The 18,977-nt window shown below is 48.9% G+C and overlaps 1 protein-coding gene across 1 annotated transcript; it reads left to right on the forward strand.

The window, feature by feature from the left end:
• Positions 1–5,843, forward strand: LOC135901808 (uncharacterized). Its single transcript, XM_065431649.1, has one exon. The coding sequence runs from the start codon at positions 460–462 to the stop codon at positions 3,358–3,360; it is 2,901 nt and encodes a 966-aa protein (XP_065287721.1). The 5' UTR covers positions 1–459; the 3' UTR covers positions 3,361–5,843.
• Positions 5,844–18,977: the final 13,134 nt, after the last annotated feature.

Genomic DNA, 18,977 nt, shown 5'->3' on the forward strand with positions numbered 1-18,977 from the left:
CCCACGGTCGCCGCCACAGCGCCTGTAGCCGCCGTCCGCGCGAGCCGCTAGTGCGCTAGTGAGAGCGAACGCCGAGAGGTGGTGGACGACGGATATGCGACCACCATGACCGCGCGGCGTCGGCTTGGAACGGGCTCGACGCCGCTTCCGATACGCGCTCGTCCAGAGAAGTGCGAGACGCGACACTCCGGGACCTTGCTTGTGCGCAAGGGCTACACGCCGCTAATCGCCGCAGAAACGAGGATTACCGCCGTTGTGTGTCGCGACGCCGGCTCATCTTCTACTTCGTGGTCTGTGGCGCTCCTTCTGGGCCGTTGCTTGGTGGCCCTGAGAAGCGTGCGCGCTTCATGTGTGCTAGGTGGCCAGTGTTTTCCGTGCTACCTCAGTGCTGTGCGTTTGCCAGTGCCTTAAAGCGACGACACCGGCGGGACATGAAAGGGACTAGAGGATTAAGCACCAATGGTCGCGCACGCTCCGGATAGCGTGGCCGGACCCAACACGGAACTGACGATGTTCAAGCGGCGCGAGGAGGTCGTGTCCGCCGAGGACTCGAGCCGAAGCTTCTTCGTGCGCTACCTGGGATGCACCCGATTCCAGTCCAAGTCAAAGCAGCGAGGGCTCAAAGCCCTTCAGCAACCGCTGCTGGACCTGTACAGCGCCGCGAGACGCAAGGGCGAGAGCCAGCGGTCCGTGCACCCGCTGGCGCTAACGCAGCGCCTAGACGTCTCTCACTACGGCCTAGTGGTTGCCGAGGCCCTCGAGGATCCAGAGACGAGGCGAGCCGTGACGGCCGTCACGCGTGTGATTACGCCCGCTGCAAACATCGTGCTTTGGGCCGCCCTCCGGTTCAGCGCGCGGCTTGCCAAGAGGCGCTCCATTGGCGCCGCCTTCGTGCCCTTGGCTTGCTCGGAGGACGTCGTCGACCGGTCCTGGTACCTAGGACTGTCGGCGAAGCGCAGGTTCCTCGTCGGATTGGCGCACCCTCCTGTGTTTGCCTGCCTTTTCCGACAGGTCGCGGCGCCGTCGACGTGGGAGTGCCATGGATTCATCTGTGCCTCAGCCGAAGACGCGCTAATGATATGCTCCTCGTTGGGCGAGGCGAGGGACACTGTTGTAGTGTTGGACAGGCCACGGCCTACGCCTGTGGTCGTGGCCGGTGGTAAGCGACCTGACGACTACAGCGACCTCACGTCTATCACGGCGTCTTCGTACACTGTGCGAAACGCGAGCAGCCGAAAGCTGACATCGTCAATAGATGAACCGCAGTCGTCGGTCACGGCGTCGGCGAGTGGCTACTACCAAGAAGTGGTGGATCGGAGGTTCAAATCTCCCCGAAGGTCGTCCAAAAGAGTCTCCCGACGAACGGACACTGAATCCAAATCATCGGCAAGCGAAGAGAGGAAACGCCGTGTACGCCGGAAGTCTAACTCTTACAAGTACCGGGACCTCTCCAAGAAGTACGCCGGCGCTGCACTGTCGAGGCCTATCACATCTGAGCTGTCGTACTCTTCCGCAGGAAATGTGACAGTCACGACAGAAGACACCCTTGTTAAGGATGTCATCCTGCAAACGACCGGCCACAAAGACGGCCTCATCTTTCAAAACGTCGTGCCTGCCTCGAACAGCGGCGGAGGCGGTCCCCAGGAGTCATTCGACGAGTCGTCGTCGTCGGCTCAAACACCGACCAACGACACTGGATACTTCTCCTCGAAATCGAAAAGTGCCAAGGCCTCGAAGGAGGACCTGACACAAGAAGAAGCTCCAGCCGCTCCTGCGGCACCCCCTGAGCCTCCACCTCCACCGAGGCCACCGCAGTCGACGTACTACTTCGGTCAGAACGTGGCCCCTGCGGCAATCACGATGCAAAAGACCAACGTTACCTCCTACACGTACTTTCTGAAAGACTCCGCCAGGATTCCCGTTAAGGAGCCAGTGATCTTGCCGGAACAAGTGAAGCCTCGTGAAACGAATACGACTTCGGCGGTAACGACTATCGTTCCGCCCAGTGGCACGTCGGACAGCTCGTTGTCAGGCTATCACTCGGACTCGTGCTGCCAGACGCGAGAGGCCGGCACGATGACCAAGGACGACGAGTGCTGCGACTCGGACTGCTGCTGCTCGTGCGACTTCTCGTCCGCCTGCTCCGAGTGCAGTTCGAGCCGAAGGACGCTGGTGCCCAGCGGCCGATGCCAGAGCCGCGGCCAGATGACCATCTCGGAGACGATGAATTTCAGCAGCGAGTGCGACTCGGAGGCACACTGGTTGCGGCGCAGCTCCGTGGCGCACTCGTTCTCCACCGACGGACGCGTGAAGGGGCGCGCGGAGAACGGTCACGAACACGTGACGCGAGCACAGGTGCATCACCATCACCACGAGCGCAGCCAGCACGTGCAACAGCAGCAGCAGCGCAACTTCACAGCCGTTAAGTACCACCGGGAACAAAAGGAGCAAAAGCAGCAGCCGGATGCTCAGGGAAAAACGATGAAGAACGCATTCACGTCCACGACCGCCTCTCTGTGCGGTGACAGTCCGCCGAACGGCAAAGTAGTAATCGACGTCGCGCAATGCGATGGAATCAGCCGCGGCGTCATGACCCCCGGAATAATCAGCTTTAACAAGCACGGCCACGTACGAGACTGGGCCTCCCTCAGCAACTGCTCGGGCTCATCGCGCGTCACCACTACCACTCTCCAGCCCGTGCAGCAAAGGCCGCAGCGGACAGCCAAGGTCATACGCTGGGAGCAGCAGCCGCAGCTCAGCAAGCGCAAGTCCAAGCCTGGATTCTTGTCCAACCTGAAGACCTCGTTGACGCGCGCCCGGCTCAAGACGGGCAAGCTGTTCAGCCGCATGCGGTCGCACCGCAACGGAAAGGAGGTCGCTACCACGACGACGGTCCACGATCCGGACGCCGCGTCGCAAGACGAGGTCTGCCTCAGTCCTGACGGAAACGTGCGCCCCAAGCGGAAGCGGCGGCGACGGCTGTCCTGGAGCTTTCACGACCTCCGGTCCGCATTTCCCTCCAAGAATAATGGAGCCACGGGGAATGCTCCGCAGAGGCCACGACGCAGGAAGAAGAAGAGCCGCAATGGCCGCGGCAACGGTGGTGCCGGTGGCAGTGACGTGTCCGACTCCTTCTTGGAGGAAGAAGAGGATAGGATTGCTGACGCTCCCACGAGCCCACCCAGAAGGCCTCGGCGCAAGTCGGACTCTGAACTTGGAGCAGCTGCTGCTGGTGGTCAGCAGCAGCGCCGCGTCGCCGGTGATGTGACCACAATACGCGTGGAACACGGACTCACCAAGGAAGGCTTCACCCGCTGGTCCAATACGAATCTGCACTCAGAGCTCGGATATATTCCGTGAGGAAAAGTGTGTGCGCGCGCTTGGATTGCAACGAGCAGAGGTAACGAGGGCGTCCTCTCAGGTTAACCGTCGGTTGGATCGCAGCTGAAGCTAAGATGCTTAAAGCTAAAATGGGATCACAATTCGCGGTATCACGCCTCCATTCCGATTCCGAATGACAGCACAGATTCCTCAATCGAAGCTAATACTATCGCTTTTAGGTTACGTCGGATATAAAAGGACCGGCGTTATTGGCGCTTAAGGGCATCAAGAAGCGAAGTTCTTCAGACAGTACTCTTTAAATAGAAAAACTTCCTTGAACGCCATCAAGACAGACGCACTTTTCGAATCAGTGTAGATGGAAATATCGATTTAACTTCAAGTTCCTTACGAACCGGGAATACCGGTCGATACCGCAATGTGGCTGAAAAACAATGGCTTGTCGCTGCTTTCTGGGAGCTTGGCATGGAAGCCAATAGCATGAAAGCAATGAACAAAGCTGAACTTCATGAAGCGCGGCTGCTGTCCACCCGAAGGTGAAGTTTGCCGCCCTGGTCACGTGAGCCGGCGAAGTGAGTGCAGCTTTGCAAGCGGACACGCGTAGTGCGCTTCAACTCGTGTTTTTGCGAGCATTACACGGCTTAGGATTGGTTTGATTAGCTTCTGTTCGTTTTCATTTTTCACTATCAATGTGCGCAAAAACTTGCAGAAGAGATAAGTCTGTTGTCCTAGCACAGCGCTCAAATAATGCGTGCCTCCATATTTTTTAAACATCGTATATTGAATAGTGCAGGCATTGCTATGAATTCCACGTTGATGACGTACAATGTCTTTCTCGCAATCGGCATGTAGCCGTGGCCTTAGCTATAGACTGCAGTTTATTCCCCAAGTTCAGGATGGAAAACGTAGATATAGAACATTCACTTCAGCAGCTTCCCAATAGCCTTTCTCTGCTAGCTCGAATTCTGATGTGCAGGGGGTATATTCAATTTGTAGTGCCCGCCATACCGTGACGTGGTAGCGACCGCCAAAGAGCTTCGACTTACTTAATCGACTGCAACGTTGCCAAGCCCTGTCCCTACATATCTACCGTTCTTTATTAATTTTCCAATAGTTATTTCAGAAATGTTCTGCATACTCATGTGGTTCCACGCATTATTGGGATGCATCTCATCTATCTATACTTAAAGCTTAAGTTAAAATTCTACAAAATTTTCAATGCTCTTAAATGTTTTGGTCTGAACGTTTTAGCGGTGTATTAGAGCAGTGCCTTCCAGAACTTGATAAACTATGACTTAATCTTGTTTAGAGTAAATCAGAATTGAGGGTAAGGTGAATTTCACGCTTTTTCCCACGACAGAAAATGGTCACTAGCGCATGACGGGATCAAGAGAGAGAGAGAGAGAGGAAGGCAAAGAAAAGACAGGGAGGTTAACCAGAGATTATCTCCGGTTGGCTACCCTGTACTGGGGGAGGGGCAAGGGGATGCGATAGGGGAGTGAGAGAAGGATAAAAAAATAAAATAAAAACCTACACACACACGCACGTACGCACGAACTGTTTCTGTGGGCACTATCACGCAGCCGGCAAAGGCATTCCTAGTGTTACGCAGTGTTGCCGTACAATCCTATGTCACACAGTGTGAAGTCACAATTTGTCAGGCAAGGGCGATATGGTCAAAAACGAATATGATACTCAAGACAGTAATCCTCCAGATGAGAGGTTGTTGTTTTAGCCAACAACGAAGAACACTTCATTAAATGTCTTACTAACACTGGAGCACCAGAATTTTTTCTCGCTCATATGTTAACGAGAGAACGAGAAAGGCAACAGACTTATCCCCATATAGCACGCGTCCGAAATTGCTTGGCTGTGAACCCCGCCCTTCTTTATCGGTCTATCTGGGCGGTGATGTAGTTTATTTCCAAACTACCCATCGATGAACACAATAAGCTTAGCTGACCCGCCGTGGTTGCTTAGTGGCTGTGGTGTTGGGCTGCTGAGCACGAGGTTGCGGGATCGAATCCAGGCCACGGCGGCCGCATTTCGATGGGGGCGAAATGCGAAAAACACCCGCGTACTTAGATTTAAGTGCACGTTAAAGAACCCCAGGTGGTCCAAATTATTCCGGAGTCCCTCACTACGGCGTGCTTCATAATGAGACAGTGGTGTTGGCACGTAAAACCCGAGAATTTAGTTTGATCTTTAGAAGCTTATCTGCTTTTAAACACATATTATCAGCCGTGTGTGTGTGTGCGTCACTGTGAAGACTCAGTGCAATGGTGCTTCGAGCGCAATGACCGCTGTGCTGTGCTCGGCAATGTGTGTGACAAGTGCTCGACCGTCGAAGTGTGCCTTCCCCCACGGAAAGTGCTGCCGATGTGCGGGAAAAAAGAAAAGTACCTTACTGAACTCCTAACCGCCTCCGGTTGCGATGTCCTAGTCCTCTATACATAAATCCTATATTATCCTTGACAGCTAAATAAAAAGGAGATTTAAGCGAGCTTGCATTCCTGGTGTCTGTGAACCGCGACGACTTTCTGCCGAAAAAGAAAAAGAAAAAGGCGATTTGAATCTGTGCTTCGCACGGCGTTCAAATCAGCAAGACACAGTACAGGGAAAGAATGCGCCTACTCGCGGCGCATAAGCCGGAAGAAAGAAAGCATATGCTAGGAATCACCATACAATACATTAGCACAACACGCGTCTCTATCGAAGCTCGTAAAAGGGGCTGCGAATAACGTTCATTGTTGTGTGAACATTGCATATAGAGTTTTCTGTTGATGAGCCTGCCGAGTGTGTCGACGCCGTCCATTTCCGAAGGTCTTCGAATTGGCGCAATGACCACTTTGAAAGGTAAGAGGAAGGCTTATTGTGCCCATATTCTGACTGGCTGGTATCGCTTCGTTCATTCATTTAATTTTGTTTATACGAATCGCTTCGAGGCATATACAGAGAAAAACAAAAATAACTGTTCAGTTCGATGGTGGCACAAATTATATTTTGAAACACGTCTTTAAAGCCACACTATACCGATGTCTTCATCTTTCCTCGCAACCACCCTGAAAGCCCTTTCTAATTTTTATTTTTTACGACGTCAAGTTACCTTTCTGTGAAGTCCTTTCTTTATATTTGCACAATCCAGTTCGTGTTGTGAAAGCAGACTTACCGTCGAGCAAGCAGCTGCATGCCAGCTTGAGTTGAAGCATCCTCATTTTGTCTCTAAATCTCAGTCTTGTTCTCGTATCTTATGCGTAGCGCAGAAAGAACGTTGTTTTGGCTCATCACAGTGTGTTCCTTTGCAAAAGAAACCAAGTTGTACAACACCTCTCAACAAGAGGCTTCCATACACGGTGCTGAAATCCGCTTCAACGATGGAAAATTTTCAACTGTCAGACATAAGTCGCTGGAAGATCATGGCGCAGCGAAGTGGTCCAGCAAAGATCACGGGACAGCGAACGACAATTACGCAGTTCGTTTTGCTTTCTGCTTCAGTCACGTAGTTGTGCCACCATGAAGTGAATTTCCGCATATTGCCACCAGCACATAACGATCTTTCAGGTACCAATGTACATAAGGCTGTACAATAAAAACGTGCGTGTTTCTCAAGTACAACTAATGTGCTGTTGTGTAGAAGGCGATTTCTTTAGGACGTAGTAAACAGATGCGGCGTAAGCAAATGGGTTTCTAAAATCATGTACATAGCACACCTGTTTTTTTTTTTTGATACCATCAATATTGGTCAACATTTTCAGCGCAATGTGTCGGCGACGCTGTTCAACATACCTAGCGTGTTTTGTAATCATACTGGTGATCCTATTATGTGCCTTATTTAACTCGAAGGTACATGCGTTTTATCACGATGTCTTTTTGCACTGCCCTGTCTAGATATGCAGTGTATGGACATTAGCATTTCCAAACATTTGACCCTTTATGGTCTTGGCACGAAGATTCAATGTGCTCACATTAGAAGTACTTTGAGATGGGCAAGGTACAACTTAATTTTGTTCTAAAAGTAGGTGCCCTTGCACCTTTCTAGCTCATATATTTTAAACGTTGTGTTGGCGGCAATTACAAAAAAATCTGCCTCATTTTCTTGGTCAAATTATCTTACGGTGCGAAAATATCTCAAACGAGGTTTCACTTGTCTGATATTTTTTTTTCTGGTTAGCGTCTTGATTGCGTACTTCGTGTTCCCAATTTTATATTTCGTACACAAATATAAGAAGGAACCATTGAATCCAGCGAATATTTTGCTGCACGTACGACAAGTATGAATTTTCAAACAATAATATAGCTATTGGCAAGTACAGCAGTGATTGCTTGCCCATTTATGACATAACTTTTTCTCGGTTTGTAGGGGATAAGCACCTTAAAGATGAGAGGTGAAGCCGTTAGCTGAAGTTTAGGCGCTACCAATAAAAAATATTCGAAAGGCTTCACAGGATGATGAAAAAGTTGTAGTGATCGAAGACGGCTCGAGAAAGGGATGTGTCAGCCTGGATTTAACGCTTTGACAAATGGACTTGTAGTAGACAAGCCCTGACAACGACGAGTGTCTTGTCAAAATATTGGATCCAAGCTGTGGCTTCCGTGTTCACCCACCGTTCTATCACTAGTAATGGCATTCCACATTACCGCATCCAGCTTCAAAGACCGCCTTAGTTAAACTTCGCATGCAGGCCGCCTCGACAACATTGGTGCACTCTGCTAGCGCAATGGTGACTTCCCTGGTGGCAATGTTGACGCGATCGTATTGCAGCTAGCCAAAACAAAGAGCAATATGACAGCTGTGAGCGTTTACGCAATTGAGCATAGACGTTCCGGCAAGGCGTGTGCCTTTTAGCTACGGACCTGTTCACTCTCGCATAGCCGCCGGTTAGAGGTACTTGAGCATTGGGAAAATCTGCCCAAGGGACTTCGATGTTTATTTGACAATTTCTCCAGAGTCAACTGTTACGGTCATTTCAATAGTACAAGAAGAAACATGTTATCAGTAAATAGCCGTGTACTCGTGAAAACTTATGATATTCAAATTAATACCGGCCGCTATTTGTTTAAATTGTGCCTCCTGCTTGTGAAATATGCTGCAAAAATTATGACATTCTACATGAGTAGTATAGTTATTGTTGTAGTGCTGCCGCAGTGGAGACAAGCGGCACCATCTTCCTATTTGGTGCAGAAAACAAAGGGTATTGTGAAAGTGACGCCAAGCTACAGTCGGCAAAGTACTCTTGTCTCGGGTCGGGATAGTTCAAATGAAGGTCGAAGTCGAAGACAGGGGTCCAGTTATTGCAGACGGGTGCGCTGGTAACTAAGTATTGCGCAATCGATGTCACGATTGTGTGACATCGTAGACTAGACGTTTGGCTGCTCTTGCTGCATGAAAAATACAAGGATTATACCCAACTGCACATTCTTGGCTTAAGCACATGAGCGGGTCTGCGGGATCAGTGACTATTCCTGGGAAAGTCACCATCGTTAAGTTTAATGTACCTTATCATATCACATGCACTGCCGCCGAGGTTAGTGCTCTTCGTAGCGCACTTCCCCTAATTCGCGAGGAACCACCTCAAAAATTGAGCTTTTTAGTGACTCCAAGGCAGCCCTACATCGCTTGCTGTCTGTCCGCCTTTCTCCGTAGACCCCACGAACAACTAGTTCTAGAAATCCAAGAGCTTCTTCACAACCTCGTCGAGCAAGGACAGGACGTCACATTACCGTGTTTCCCTAGCCACCCTGGCATAATGGGCAATCAACGTGCCGATGAGTCTGTTCGATATATACTCCTGAGGAGGGTGGGCTGGAACCAGTCCCGCTGTCAAAGGCAGATGTAAGCACTTGTATATTGCGCACTGCGCTGTTTGCTGTGTCTGTTCTTTCTGTTGCTTTTGCCTTCACCCGAAATACTCAGCAGTATACAAGTCTGCTATTTGCTATGGTGGTGCACTCCGGCACTGGCCGCTCTAGCAGCTATTTCGAAACTTTTCTGTCACACTATACAGAGTTCCCTGAGAATTTCAACCTGACCAACGACCGACCTTTTCATTTCATCAATTTGCAATATGCGCGCCTATCCTTTCACTTTGACTATGTTGTTAAAGTACTTCTGTAACAGCATATGATACAATGAGCCGATGTCCAAATGTCCGTTTCATTAGCGTAACATTAAAAATAAAACGGAAACTGCAAGTGAAGTCCATTGCGTCGCATGGAGTGGTGGGCTTGATTGTTTGATCCTAGACGCAAAATTTTGTTGAGTGACAGCACATCGCGTGTTGTCGTCGCCTATAACGGCTGGTTTGTTCGTAAAAAATAAGGAAATGCTCCAGAAAGAGAAGGCACACAGCAGGAAAGCAGTGATTGAAGGTCGCTTAGGTTGTCTTATTCGCATTCTGTAGTGACGGCTTCAAGACTGTGGCCCGCGCAAACATGGAGCAAGCTGCGGAATCTGCTCGGCTAACCTCTCCCACAGTTTCAGTAATGCCGAAGGTTGGAACAAACGGCCTTCACGATGCAAAAATGCAGCAGCCTGACCTGGGACAACGTCGAACATCGAAAAGCGGACAAGGACAGGCGCTTTTCTTTGCCTGCTCTTTAGCCCTCTTCCTCGTCCGAAGTCGCGCCGTTATGTTTTATACAGAAGGGTCAGGTGTGTACAAGCTCTCCGCTTAAGCATGCAGGATCCCTAGCGGCTAGCGCGACATCAGGGTTACAAACACCCAAGTTTGGTGTAAGTAAATGTACATGTGATTAAGAAACTCGTGGATTCAGTGTCAAAAGAAGTAGCATAAATCTCCCTACGTCTATTGTTAAATACAGCTAGATAAAGATGCCTCTGGTGCACGTTCACCGAGGAGCTCTTGCGATCTTGGTATGTTGCTTACTAGAAGTCCAACCAATGCTTTCCGCACAGCGACTACAGCCACTTCTTTTTGTTAAGTGTGTGAAAAGAGATGATGCGGGCAGCGGCTATCCTGTGCTCCGACGTGCAATCAAAAGAGAAACACTGTGAAAAGAATAAAGTCATCCTTCACAGAAACAAATTAGTCTATTAGGTTAGCCTGTCCTGCATAGTAAGCGCTTTGTGTATGCAGCGCTTAGTCCTATTCTGCGTATTACTGTTTTTATAGCTTAGCCGACGTCTTTGTGATGTGTGCTACTTATACCCAAGTTCACACGGACACGTGGAGCATGGCTAAGGTGAGTCTCTGCTACTGCCTACAGCAATTACGTAACGTTAAGCAAAAGTTTAACTACATAATTATTTCATTAGTCATGATAAATGTATGTGATAATGCTGGTAAATCTTCCTCATAACTGCGGCATAGCTGCCGAATTATGTACTTGAGGTGCTACTTAACAGCTGCTGATTGTGCTCGTATAAAGGAGCTACAACCTGTTGGCCGTTCAAGACGTCAGGATCACCGCCCCGAAGGTGCTGTCCCTAAAAGGCCGTGCTGTCCGTAAAAGGACATAAGAAAAAAAAAACGTAGAGACAGTCATGACTGAAGTAAGAAACAGTATTAATACCATTCAGAAGGGCAAAGGAGGTGTAATCAAATTACTGTAAAACACAAAAAGTAATAACCAGTGCACTAAAAAAAAGTGTGATGTGGTAAAAATAAGTCAAATACGTTATCAATCGATACTCAGAAAGTTCGTTAGTATCTTTCGAAACTTGGTAGGTTACATTCGATTACTACGCGGTCCGGTAAACTACGTATTTCATTCTACAATAGCTACCGGCAAGAAAGAGCTGTTGAAGGATTTACTAGAACCGTGCAGACGTTGAAGACTGGGGTTGTTTGAGAGACGGCGTGAAGTACGGTTCGGTGGCTAAAGAAGCGTGTCGCGTAAATGCGGGAAATTGTATTAGAGCTTTTGAAAGAGGCATAAACGTGATAATTTCGGTGATGTGCTAATGATTGGACGTGGAGGGCTGATTTGATGCTTCTAACACTTAGCCGATAGTCGTACTGCGATGTAATAAACCGGGCTGCGCGGTTTTGGACGGCTTCCAGTAGCTCAACAAGGTAAGCTTGATGGGGATTCCATATGGCCGAGCCGACGTGAATTCCAGTTTAGTACGGATAAATGTTTCATATGCTAGTTGACGGATCACAGGGGGTGATGATGATAGTGACCGTCTTATGAATGCCAGGGATCGATTAATGGAAGTAACCAGATTTGGGATATGTCCTGACCATGTAAGCTTGCTAGTGAAGATGATACCAAGGTACCCGTATGATTGAACCAGCTCAATAAGAAGGGAATGCAAAGAGTAAGACTATGACGTGAGAGAGTGTTTCCGTGATAGGCGCATAAACTTACATTTTTTGACGTTTATCTGCATGAGCCACTCTAGGCACCATTTTTCAATTGTAGTGAGGTCACGCTGTAAAATCAACTGATCACTGTATGAATTTATACGGCGGTACAGCACGCAGTCATCAGCAAAGAGCCGGATGGATGACGAAATACCAGAAGGGAGGTCATTAATGAAAATCAAAAACGAAAGGGGCCCAAGGACTGAACCTTGCGGTACTCGAGGTAGCACTTCGGTGACTGTAGATTGACGGTGTCCAATCACTGTAAACTGTGATAGGCCAATTAGGAAGCACCGGATCGAGGACGTGATTAGAGGATGGAGACACAAGCTGTTCACTTTGATCGTTAGTCGTTCGTGAGGTACACTGTCAAAGGCTTTCGAAAAGTCTAGATAAATTACGTCTGTTTGGAAGAGAGACTCAAGGTTTAAATGGAGGTCAGTAGTGAATTCAAAGAGTTGAGTTTCACATGAATCACCTGGTCGGAAGCCATGCTGGTTGCAGAAAAAGAAAGAGTTAACTTCAAGATGAGAGGCAACATGAGAATAGATTTTGTGTTCAAGAAGTTTGCAGGCAATACAGGTGAGTGATTTCGGGCGATAATTCGATGGATCAGTTCTGTCGCCGCTTTTGAAAACCGGGACAACCTTGCTTAATTTCCAGTTGTTAGGAATAGTACTGGTAGTTATGGACTACGTAAAGATGATTTGCAGAATTTCGCTAGTAAGCACCTTAGTGCTTTTGATGACATTAGCGGGAATGTTATCCGGGAGGGAATGTTATCCGGGAAGGGAGCACTGGATACCTTGATATTATCGATCAAGGCCGAAATGCCCTCAGATGTGACGTCAATTGAAGGTACGCGGGAAAAGTTGCAGTCAGGAAGGGTACTGCTACTTAAGGCGGGTTATTGAGTGAAAACGGAAGAGAAATAAGCATTCATGACATTGGATCGAGGATCAGTAGGGAGAGGTGATCCATCAGGATATGACAAAGTTATATCGTAAGAAGCACTGCGGTTTATGGATAGAAGTATCCAAAATTTCTGTGGGTTTTCTCGAAGGATACTAAGAAGGTCGATATGAAAAAAACTCTTTTTTGATCGTCTTAACAAATTATTGTATTGGCGGAGGCATGCGAAATACTTTTCCCATTTGGAATCGCAGTCCGAGAGTTTAGCTGCCCGAAAAAGGCGCTTCTTTTTGTTTGCGAGCTTCCTAAGGCAGTTGGTGAACCATGGTTTTTCCACATCGCCCAAATGCGGACAAGTGGCACACATTTCTCGAAAAGAGACAAGATCTTCTGTTTATAAAGTAGCCAATTGCTCTCTACACTTCACGGGGAAGCGGACTGCTCAAAATACATAAAAAAGCACCTAATTCCTGGTTTTATTTTCGAGAAGTCTGCTTTGTTGTAATCACGGATATGTCTTGCTGAAGGCTGACTGGTTGGTATGACTGATTGGTCCTCCACCTTGGCAGCCAGTTGTGGAGCGAGCGTGAGTCGCACAAGTCAAGCAGCGTGCTTCTTCTTCCGTGAGCGATACGAATTTCAATGTAACGTACTTGCAGACGTATCTGCGACCACTTTCACTGCTCATATGGCACTCAGTGGTTTAAACTTCCGCAGTAACCTAAAATTAGGTAAAAATAAACGCCTGGTCCATTTGGAAGTTTACGCAATGAACCTCACAATTTATTTTTTGTTCTTAGCCGCTTCGTAATAATTGTCACTTTGTTTTTCTTTACAGAGAATATTCTGGAACACAATCCTCGCCATTCATGATCGCAGAAGACTCCGAAGGCCGCTGGCTATAGCACTTATTAAGATCAATGGGTATAGTGTGGTCGCCTTTGACCACTTTGCATTTTGCTCGTGCGCCCGTGTGTTCAGGAAATATTGTATATTTTCATTCCTCTTTGTCTTAGAGAGTCCATACGGGAGGCTTTCTGATTTTTTTTTTCAAGAACGCCAGATATGAGAACATCGACAATTTCGTATCTAGTACACTTGGAAAGCATGCATCCGGCCATTTAAGAAGTAGTCCTACTGTAAAATACTGCCAAAAACAATGAACGATGTCTATCCGCTACATGCCTACATACTGACAAGACGAACGAACACCTACCATTCTACCTTCCAATCCGGTTTGCTAAATCACTTCACATATATCATTCAATATTGTTACAGGCGTCCAATCATAAGCGTTCCGAGGTGCATGCGCCACGTTTTTAGTTATAATTTTCATCAATGACTTTACTTTCGGTACTTAATGTTGGCTTACCCGATAGTGCACAAAGCGTCTGAAGGGGTTACACCTGAACACGGAGGCGCTCGCACTTCTCGCAACAGCAAAGCCACTTTCTTTCTTTTTTCCTTCTTTCTTTCTTTCTTTCTTTGCTATCTGACGCGATCCCGAATGTCACATTTTCGTGAGACATTGAAGATCCCCCACAAAACTACGAAGGTTCCTTCAACTCACACTCGTAGCGGAAAGTAGAGGCAAGGCGGAAGCCCGAGGCGCTAATGCACCGCGGCCGATAGGCCGTGCAAGCGGGTCTGCCCTTCCCCTCCCCAACAACACCTCCCCTCCCCCCCTTGGGTCCGCAGCACTCGTTCCGACAGCGAGAGCTTAACGAGGCGACGAGGTTCGTGGCCGAACAACGAATGCGGACACGCCTGGTTGGCTACGAACGGCGCAATGGCTTCGGCAGTGCCGCTGTATATACGCACGTCGGTCTATTTGCGGCAACCAACAAAGACGACCAGCCGGGAAATACCGACGCAAATGCTTGTTTAGAATCTGTTAAATGGACTAATCCTCACTGGGCTTCGTACAGGCGCCGTCGCTAACGGTCACTATGAGGAAAAAGGTGTTCGCTGCTGCGCACACTTATTCACAGTTGCTCGCTCTTTTCTACGGTGACCTGGTAATGGAGGGGAGGGCTGCGAGGTCTGCACTGGCTCCGGAGACTGCGCTCCAGACTTTTCTCTCGAGTGAGCAGACGACGATCTTCAACACACATTAAACAACAATAAGACTGAAAGCGGGCTAATTGGTTTGACTTCATTGTGGAAAATATTGCACACTAAAGGACGTCAAGCACTCGATTTTTGGGTTCCCTGCACACGTCGGGGCGATTGAGGGGGTTCCTCTGAACCTCAACGAGTCTGCCCACGAGGCTGCGCGTGGCTTTACCGACCGCGCTGCCCTCGGGTCGGGCGACTCTCTCCCCGGACACCGAGACGCTCCTCTCACACACAACGAAATAACTAAATTCTTCTACTTAGAGAGAAGGGTTTTCCCCCCGCCTCACTCCAAGTTAAGCAGGCCGCAGGCGGTCACACTAAGACTTCTGCAAACGAACTCGTACCCAAATCCGGCGTCCCTTAATAGCATATATCCAGAGATTTATACCAGTTGTTCTTGCGTGGCCTGTGGTGAGGTAGCTACGTTGCCTCATATGCTCTGGGAGTGCGTGTCACTGGGCCCGAAGTTCATCAAGGAAGAGTGGGACGCCCTCCTGCGAAGTCCCGTCTTTGAGGATCAAATCCTGGCCGTCCAGCGCGCCCGCGATCGGGCCGGCAGGCTAGATATGTCAGTCCCGTCGTGGGATTAGCCAGGTGCGCGTTTTATCGCGCTTTGCTGGACCAAATAAAAGTTTATTCACTCACTCACTCAAGTAGAGGAGACAAAGACCAGCGCAGTCTACCACAAGATAGTTATATCAAGCAATGTTGTACTTCCAAACTGCTATAGGAAATAATGCGACTAAAACACGGACTGAACACAGGACATGGTACATGCATAAGATTTCGCACTAGCAAGGCCATATACCTCCGATTCTCGAGTGTACTACGAAATTACATTTCGGGAGTACCGACGAGTTACCCTTATTGTCAACGCACACGCTAAAACATTGAAGTAACTCAGATGACCGGGAAGACCTCCAATTCATTCAAGGAAAGACTGTGTCTGGGTGGCCCAGCGCTTCCAGGTCCTTTTATCAGTTTATCGCAGAACGAATTGTCGTTTTGGAGAGTGGGGGAAGTTGAGGGGGGGGGGGGGGTGCTAGAAATTCGCGGGCTCTTGCGTGGCATGCTATGGCGAGATCCCATCGCTGGGGAGAGCTTCAGGTGTCTTGCAAAATTTAAAAATCGAGTTCTGTGTTTTCACGGGCCGAAACAACACTTGATTATGAGGCACGCCGTAGTGGGACACTCCGGAATAATTTTGACCACCAAGGGTTCTTAAACGTGCACCTAAATGTAAGTCAACGACCCGATTTCTTTTTTCAATTTTGTCCTCATCGAAATGCGGTGGGCGTTAAGCTCAGCGATGAGACTGCTCAATTGCTGGGCGCGCCTGTATTTTAAGGTCCCGTTGTCAGACGTTGCTTCCAGTGAAAATCTGTCACATAAGTTGTTGCTCCGTTCTACGCTGCTCTGGCTACAAGTACGCTCCAGGATCTCTCGCAGTGCACCACTTTGCCGTCAACCTGTCGGCGGCGACGGACGCAAACGGTGACCGCTCGGAGAGCACGGACGAGCGCGGCGTCTTTTTGCTTCACGTGCTTCGGATGTTGTTTCGTACGACGGTTGACGTCGGCGGGGACGATAAACATAGTGCGTTTCTTATGGGACGAACGCGCGCACTTCCCCCAACAGGTCCCAACAGGCCATGAGTGTACGAAAAGCGGGATCACCGGCTACAGTATTTCCAACACTTGACGCTGGAACGCAGGTACATCTATAGTTCTCCTTTCCACGCATTAGCAGATCGCCAATCTCCTTTCAGGACAGCATCGACAGCATTTCACGACCATAATCGCAGAGATCAACACGCCACACCTGCCCCCTGCAAAAAAAGAAAAAGAAACCAGGACAGTACCGCGCGAAAGTGTTTGCCAATTTTGCTGTATATCACCAGTCAATGAATAAATGTTTGTTATATATATATATATATATATATATATATATATATATATATATGTGTGTGTGTGTGTGTGTGTGTGTGTGTGCGTGTGTGTGTGTGTGTGTGTGTGTGTGTGTGTGTGTGTGTGTGTGTGTGTGTGTGTGTTATTTTTAGACAGGCAGGACCACAGAGCCCTTCCAAAGGTTGTAGCAGGGGTACGTTTCTTAGCCTAAGTGATTATAAGTTAATTACAAGGCACAAATGATAAATACAGATACTACAATAGCTTTGTTAAAGATGCGAGAAAAATGTTTTCTCTCCGTTAACATGGTTACTATCGTAAGTTCAGTACATGAACACGAACAGTATGTTTATATAAATAAAATTATGTGGATGATGTGACGCTCTAGAGTCGAGTGTTCCACAGTTTCACGACAATATAAGAAAATCAATATAATTTATAGTTAGTGTTTATGTAGGGTATGCTGGCCTCGCGGATCGCACTTGACGGGATCAAAGCGTCCGCTGTCCAGCTAGATAACGGGTCGAACGCAGTTGAACATTTAAAACAAACTTTAATTACACTGAGAAGGTCAAAAAAGCAAGTTAAAAATACACAAAACGTTCAGTTTTAGCCCCGTAAAAAAGTGGTCCGGTCTCTAGGGCTGGTGGGGCGAGTCTGCCCGTCCCGCGCTTTTCCAACTGCGGTTTCCATCCCCGTCGCCGCCCCCAGGCACGGGAAACAACAGCCGACACCCCGAAGCGTCGTCATTGGGTCGCTTTCAGGAACCGAACGGAGGGAGCCGGGTCCTTTCTCTCGCGCACAGCTTGGAGTCCGCGGGGGGCCAGTGAAAGAAAAAGCCATAAAAGTAAGGAAGGCTCGCTTCCCTCTTGAAAGAAAAGTCTGGCCGTGCATTCGCGACGCGCACAGAACACTCCCCGTCTGGTGTCTTTCGTTGTTAAGACGCCACCACTATATCACGGTCACAGCAAACGCACAACTTCTGTTGTTGGTCGGAAGAATGTTTTCACAACCCCGTCTTTGGCTGTTTTCAGCTCGACCTTGCGCACCCTTCCATCTGCGCTGGGCAGGCTTCGTGTAATCACTCCGACGGGCCAGTCGTTGCGGGTTGCTTCTTTATCCCTGAGTAGAACGACGTCGCCTTCTTTGAGGTCGGGTTTTGCTGCTTGCCATTTTCGGCGTTGTTGCAAAGTAGTGACATACGTTGTGCGCCAGCGCTTCCAGAACTCGTCAGCCAGGTTTTGCACGAGACGCCAATGCCGTTTGTAGAGGTTGCTTGTATCTAACTGCCCAGTTGTTACAGATGCGCTTCCGTGTTTTTGGTTTAAGAGTGTCGCCGGAGTTAGGATTGTGGGATCTTCGGGGTCAGACGAAGTCGGAGTTATGGGCCTGGCATTAATGATGGCCGCAACTTCTGCCAAAAAGGTTGCAAGAATGTCATGCGTGAGTCGTTGATGACGTGACTGCATGAGCATTGAGTCAAGAATGCGACGTGCAATGCCTATCATCCGCTCCCACGCACCACCCATATGGGACGCGTGCAGTGGATTGAATATCCATTTGCAGCCGTTTCCGCTGAGGAACTTGCCTATTTGTGAGCGATGAATGCCCTCTGCGCTGATTCCAAGTTCTCTGCAAGCTCCGATAAAATTGGTCCCGCAGTCAGAGCGTATTAGCTTGACGGGCCCTCGCACTGCTAGGAACCTTCGGAAGGCATTAATGAAACTCGACGTATCCACTGATTCGATCAGCTCAATGTGCACTGCGCGAATGCTTAAGCAAGTGAACATGACTGCCCAGCGCTTGCTGTTTGCAACACCACCTCTCGTTCGGCGAGAGACAATCATCCAGGGACCGAAAACATCGATTCCAACATTCGTGAAAGGAGGATCTGTGCTGATTCGGTCTGCCGGAAGGTCAGCCATCTTCTGGTCGTGAAAGCGCCCTCGCAGCTTCTTGCATGAAATGCATGCTTGCAGCACGGATGAGATGCACCTTTTACCTCCGACGATCCAATACCCAGCAGCTCGTACGGCTCCTTCTGTGAAGTGTCGGCCCTGGTGTTGCACGCATTCATGGTGGTGGCGCACGAGAAGCTTCGCCACATAGTGCCGACCCGGCAATAAGAGAGGGTGTTTCTCATCGTCTGGAAGGTCGCTTCTGTTCAAGCGGCCGCCGACGCGGATCAAGCCGTTGGCGTCTAAGAATGGGTCAAGCCTTCGAAGCGAGCTTGTCTTGTGAACCTGCTCTCCTCTCTGGATACAGCATATCTCTTCATAAAATGCGTCCTGCTGTACTGCGCGAATGATGACGAGCCTGGCTTTGGAGAGCGCCTCAACGGGAGCTACCTCTCCTTGTGATGCGTTCTTTG

This window comes from Dermacentor albipictus, chromosome 2, assembly GCF_038994185.2.
Source record: "Dermacentor albipictus isolate Rhodes 1998 colony chromosome 2, USDA_Dalb.pri_finalv2, whole genome shotgun sequence".
NCBI classification, from domain to species: domain Eukaryota; kingdom Metazoa; phylum Arthropoda; class Arachnida; order Ixodida; family Ixodidae; genus Dermacentor; species Dermacentor albipictus.

Excerpts from the sequence above, each read along its gene's own strand:
- LOC135901808 (XM_065431649.1), top strand. The coding sequence starts at position 460 with ATGGTCGCGCACGCTCCGGATAGCGTGGCCGGACCCAACACGGAACTG.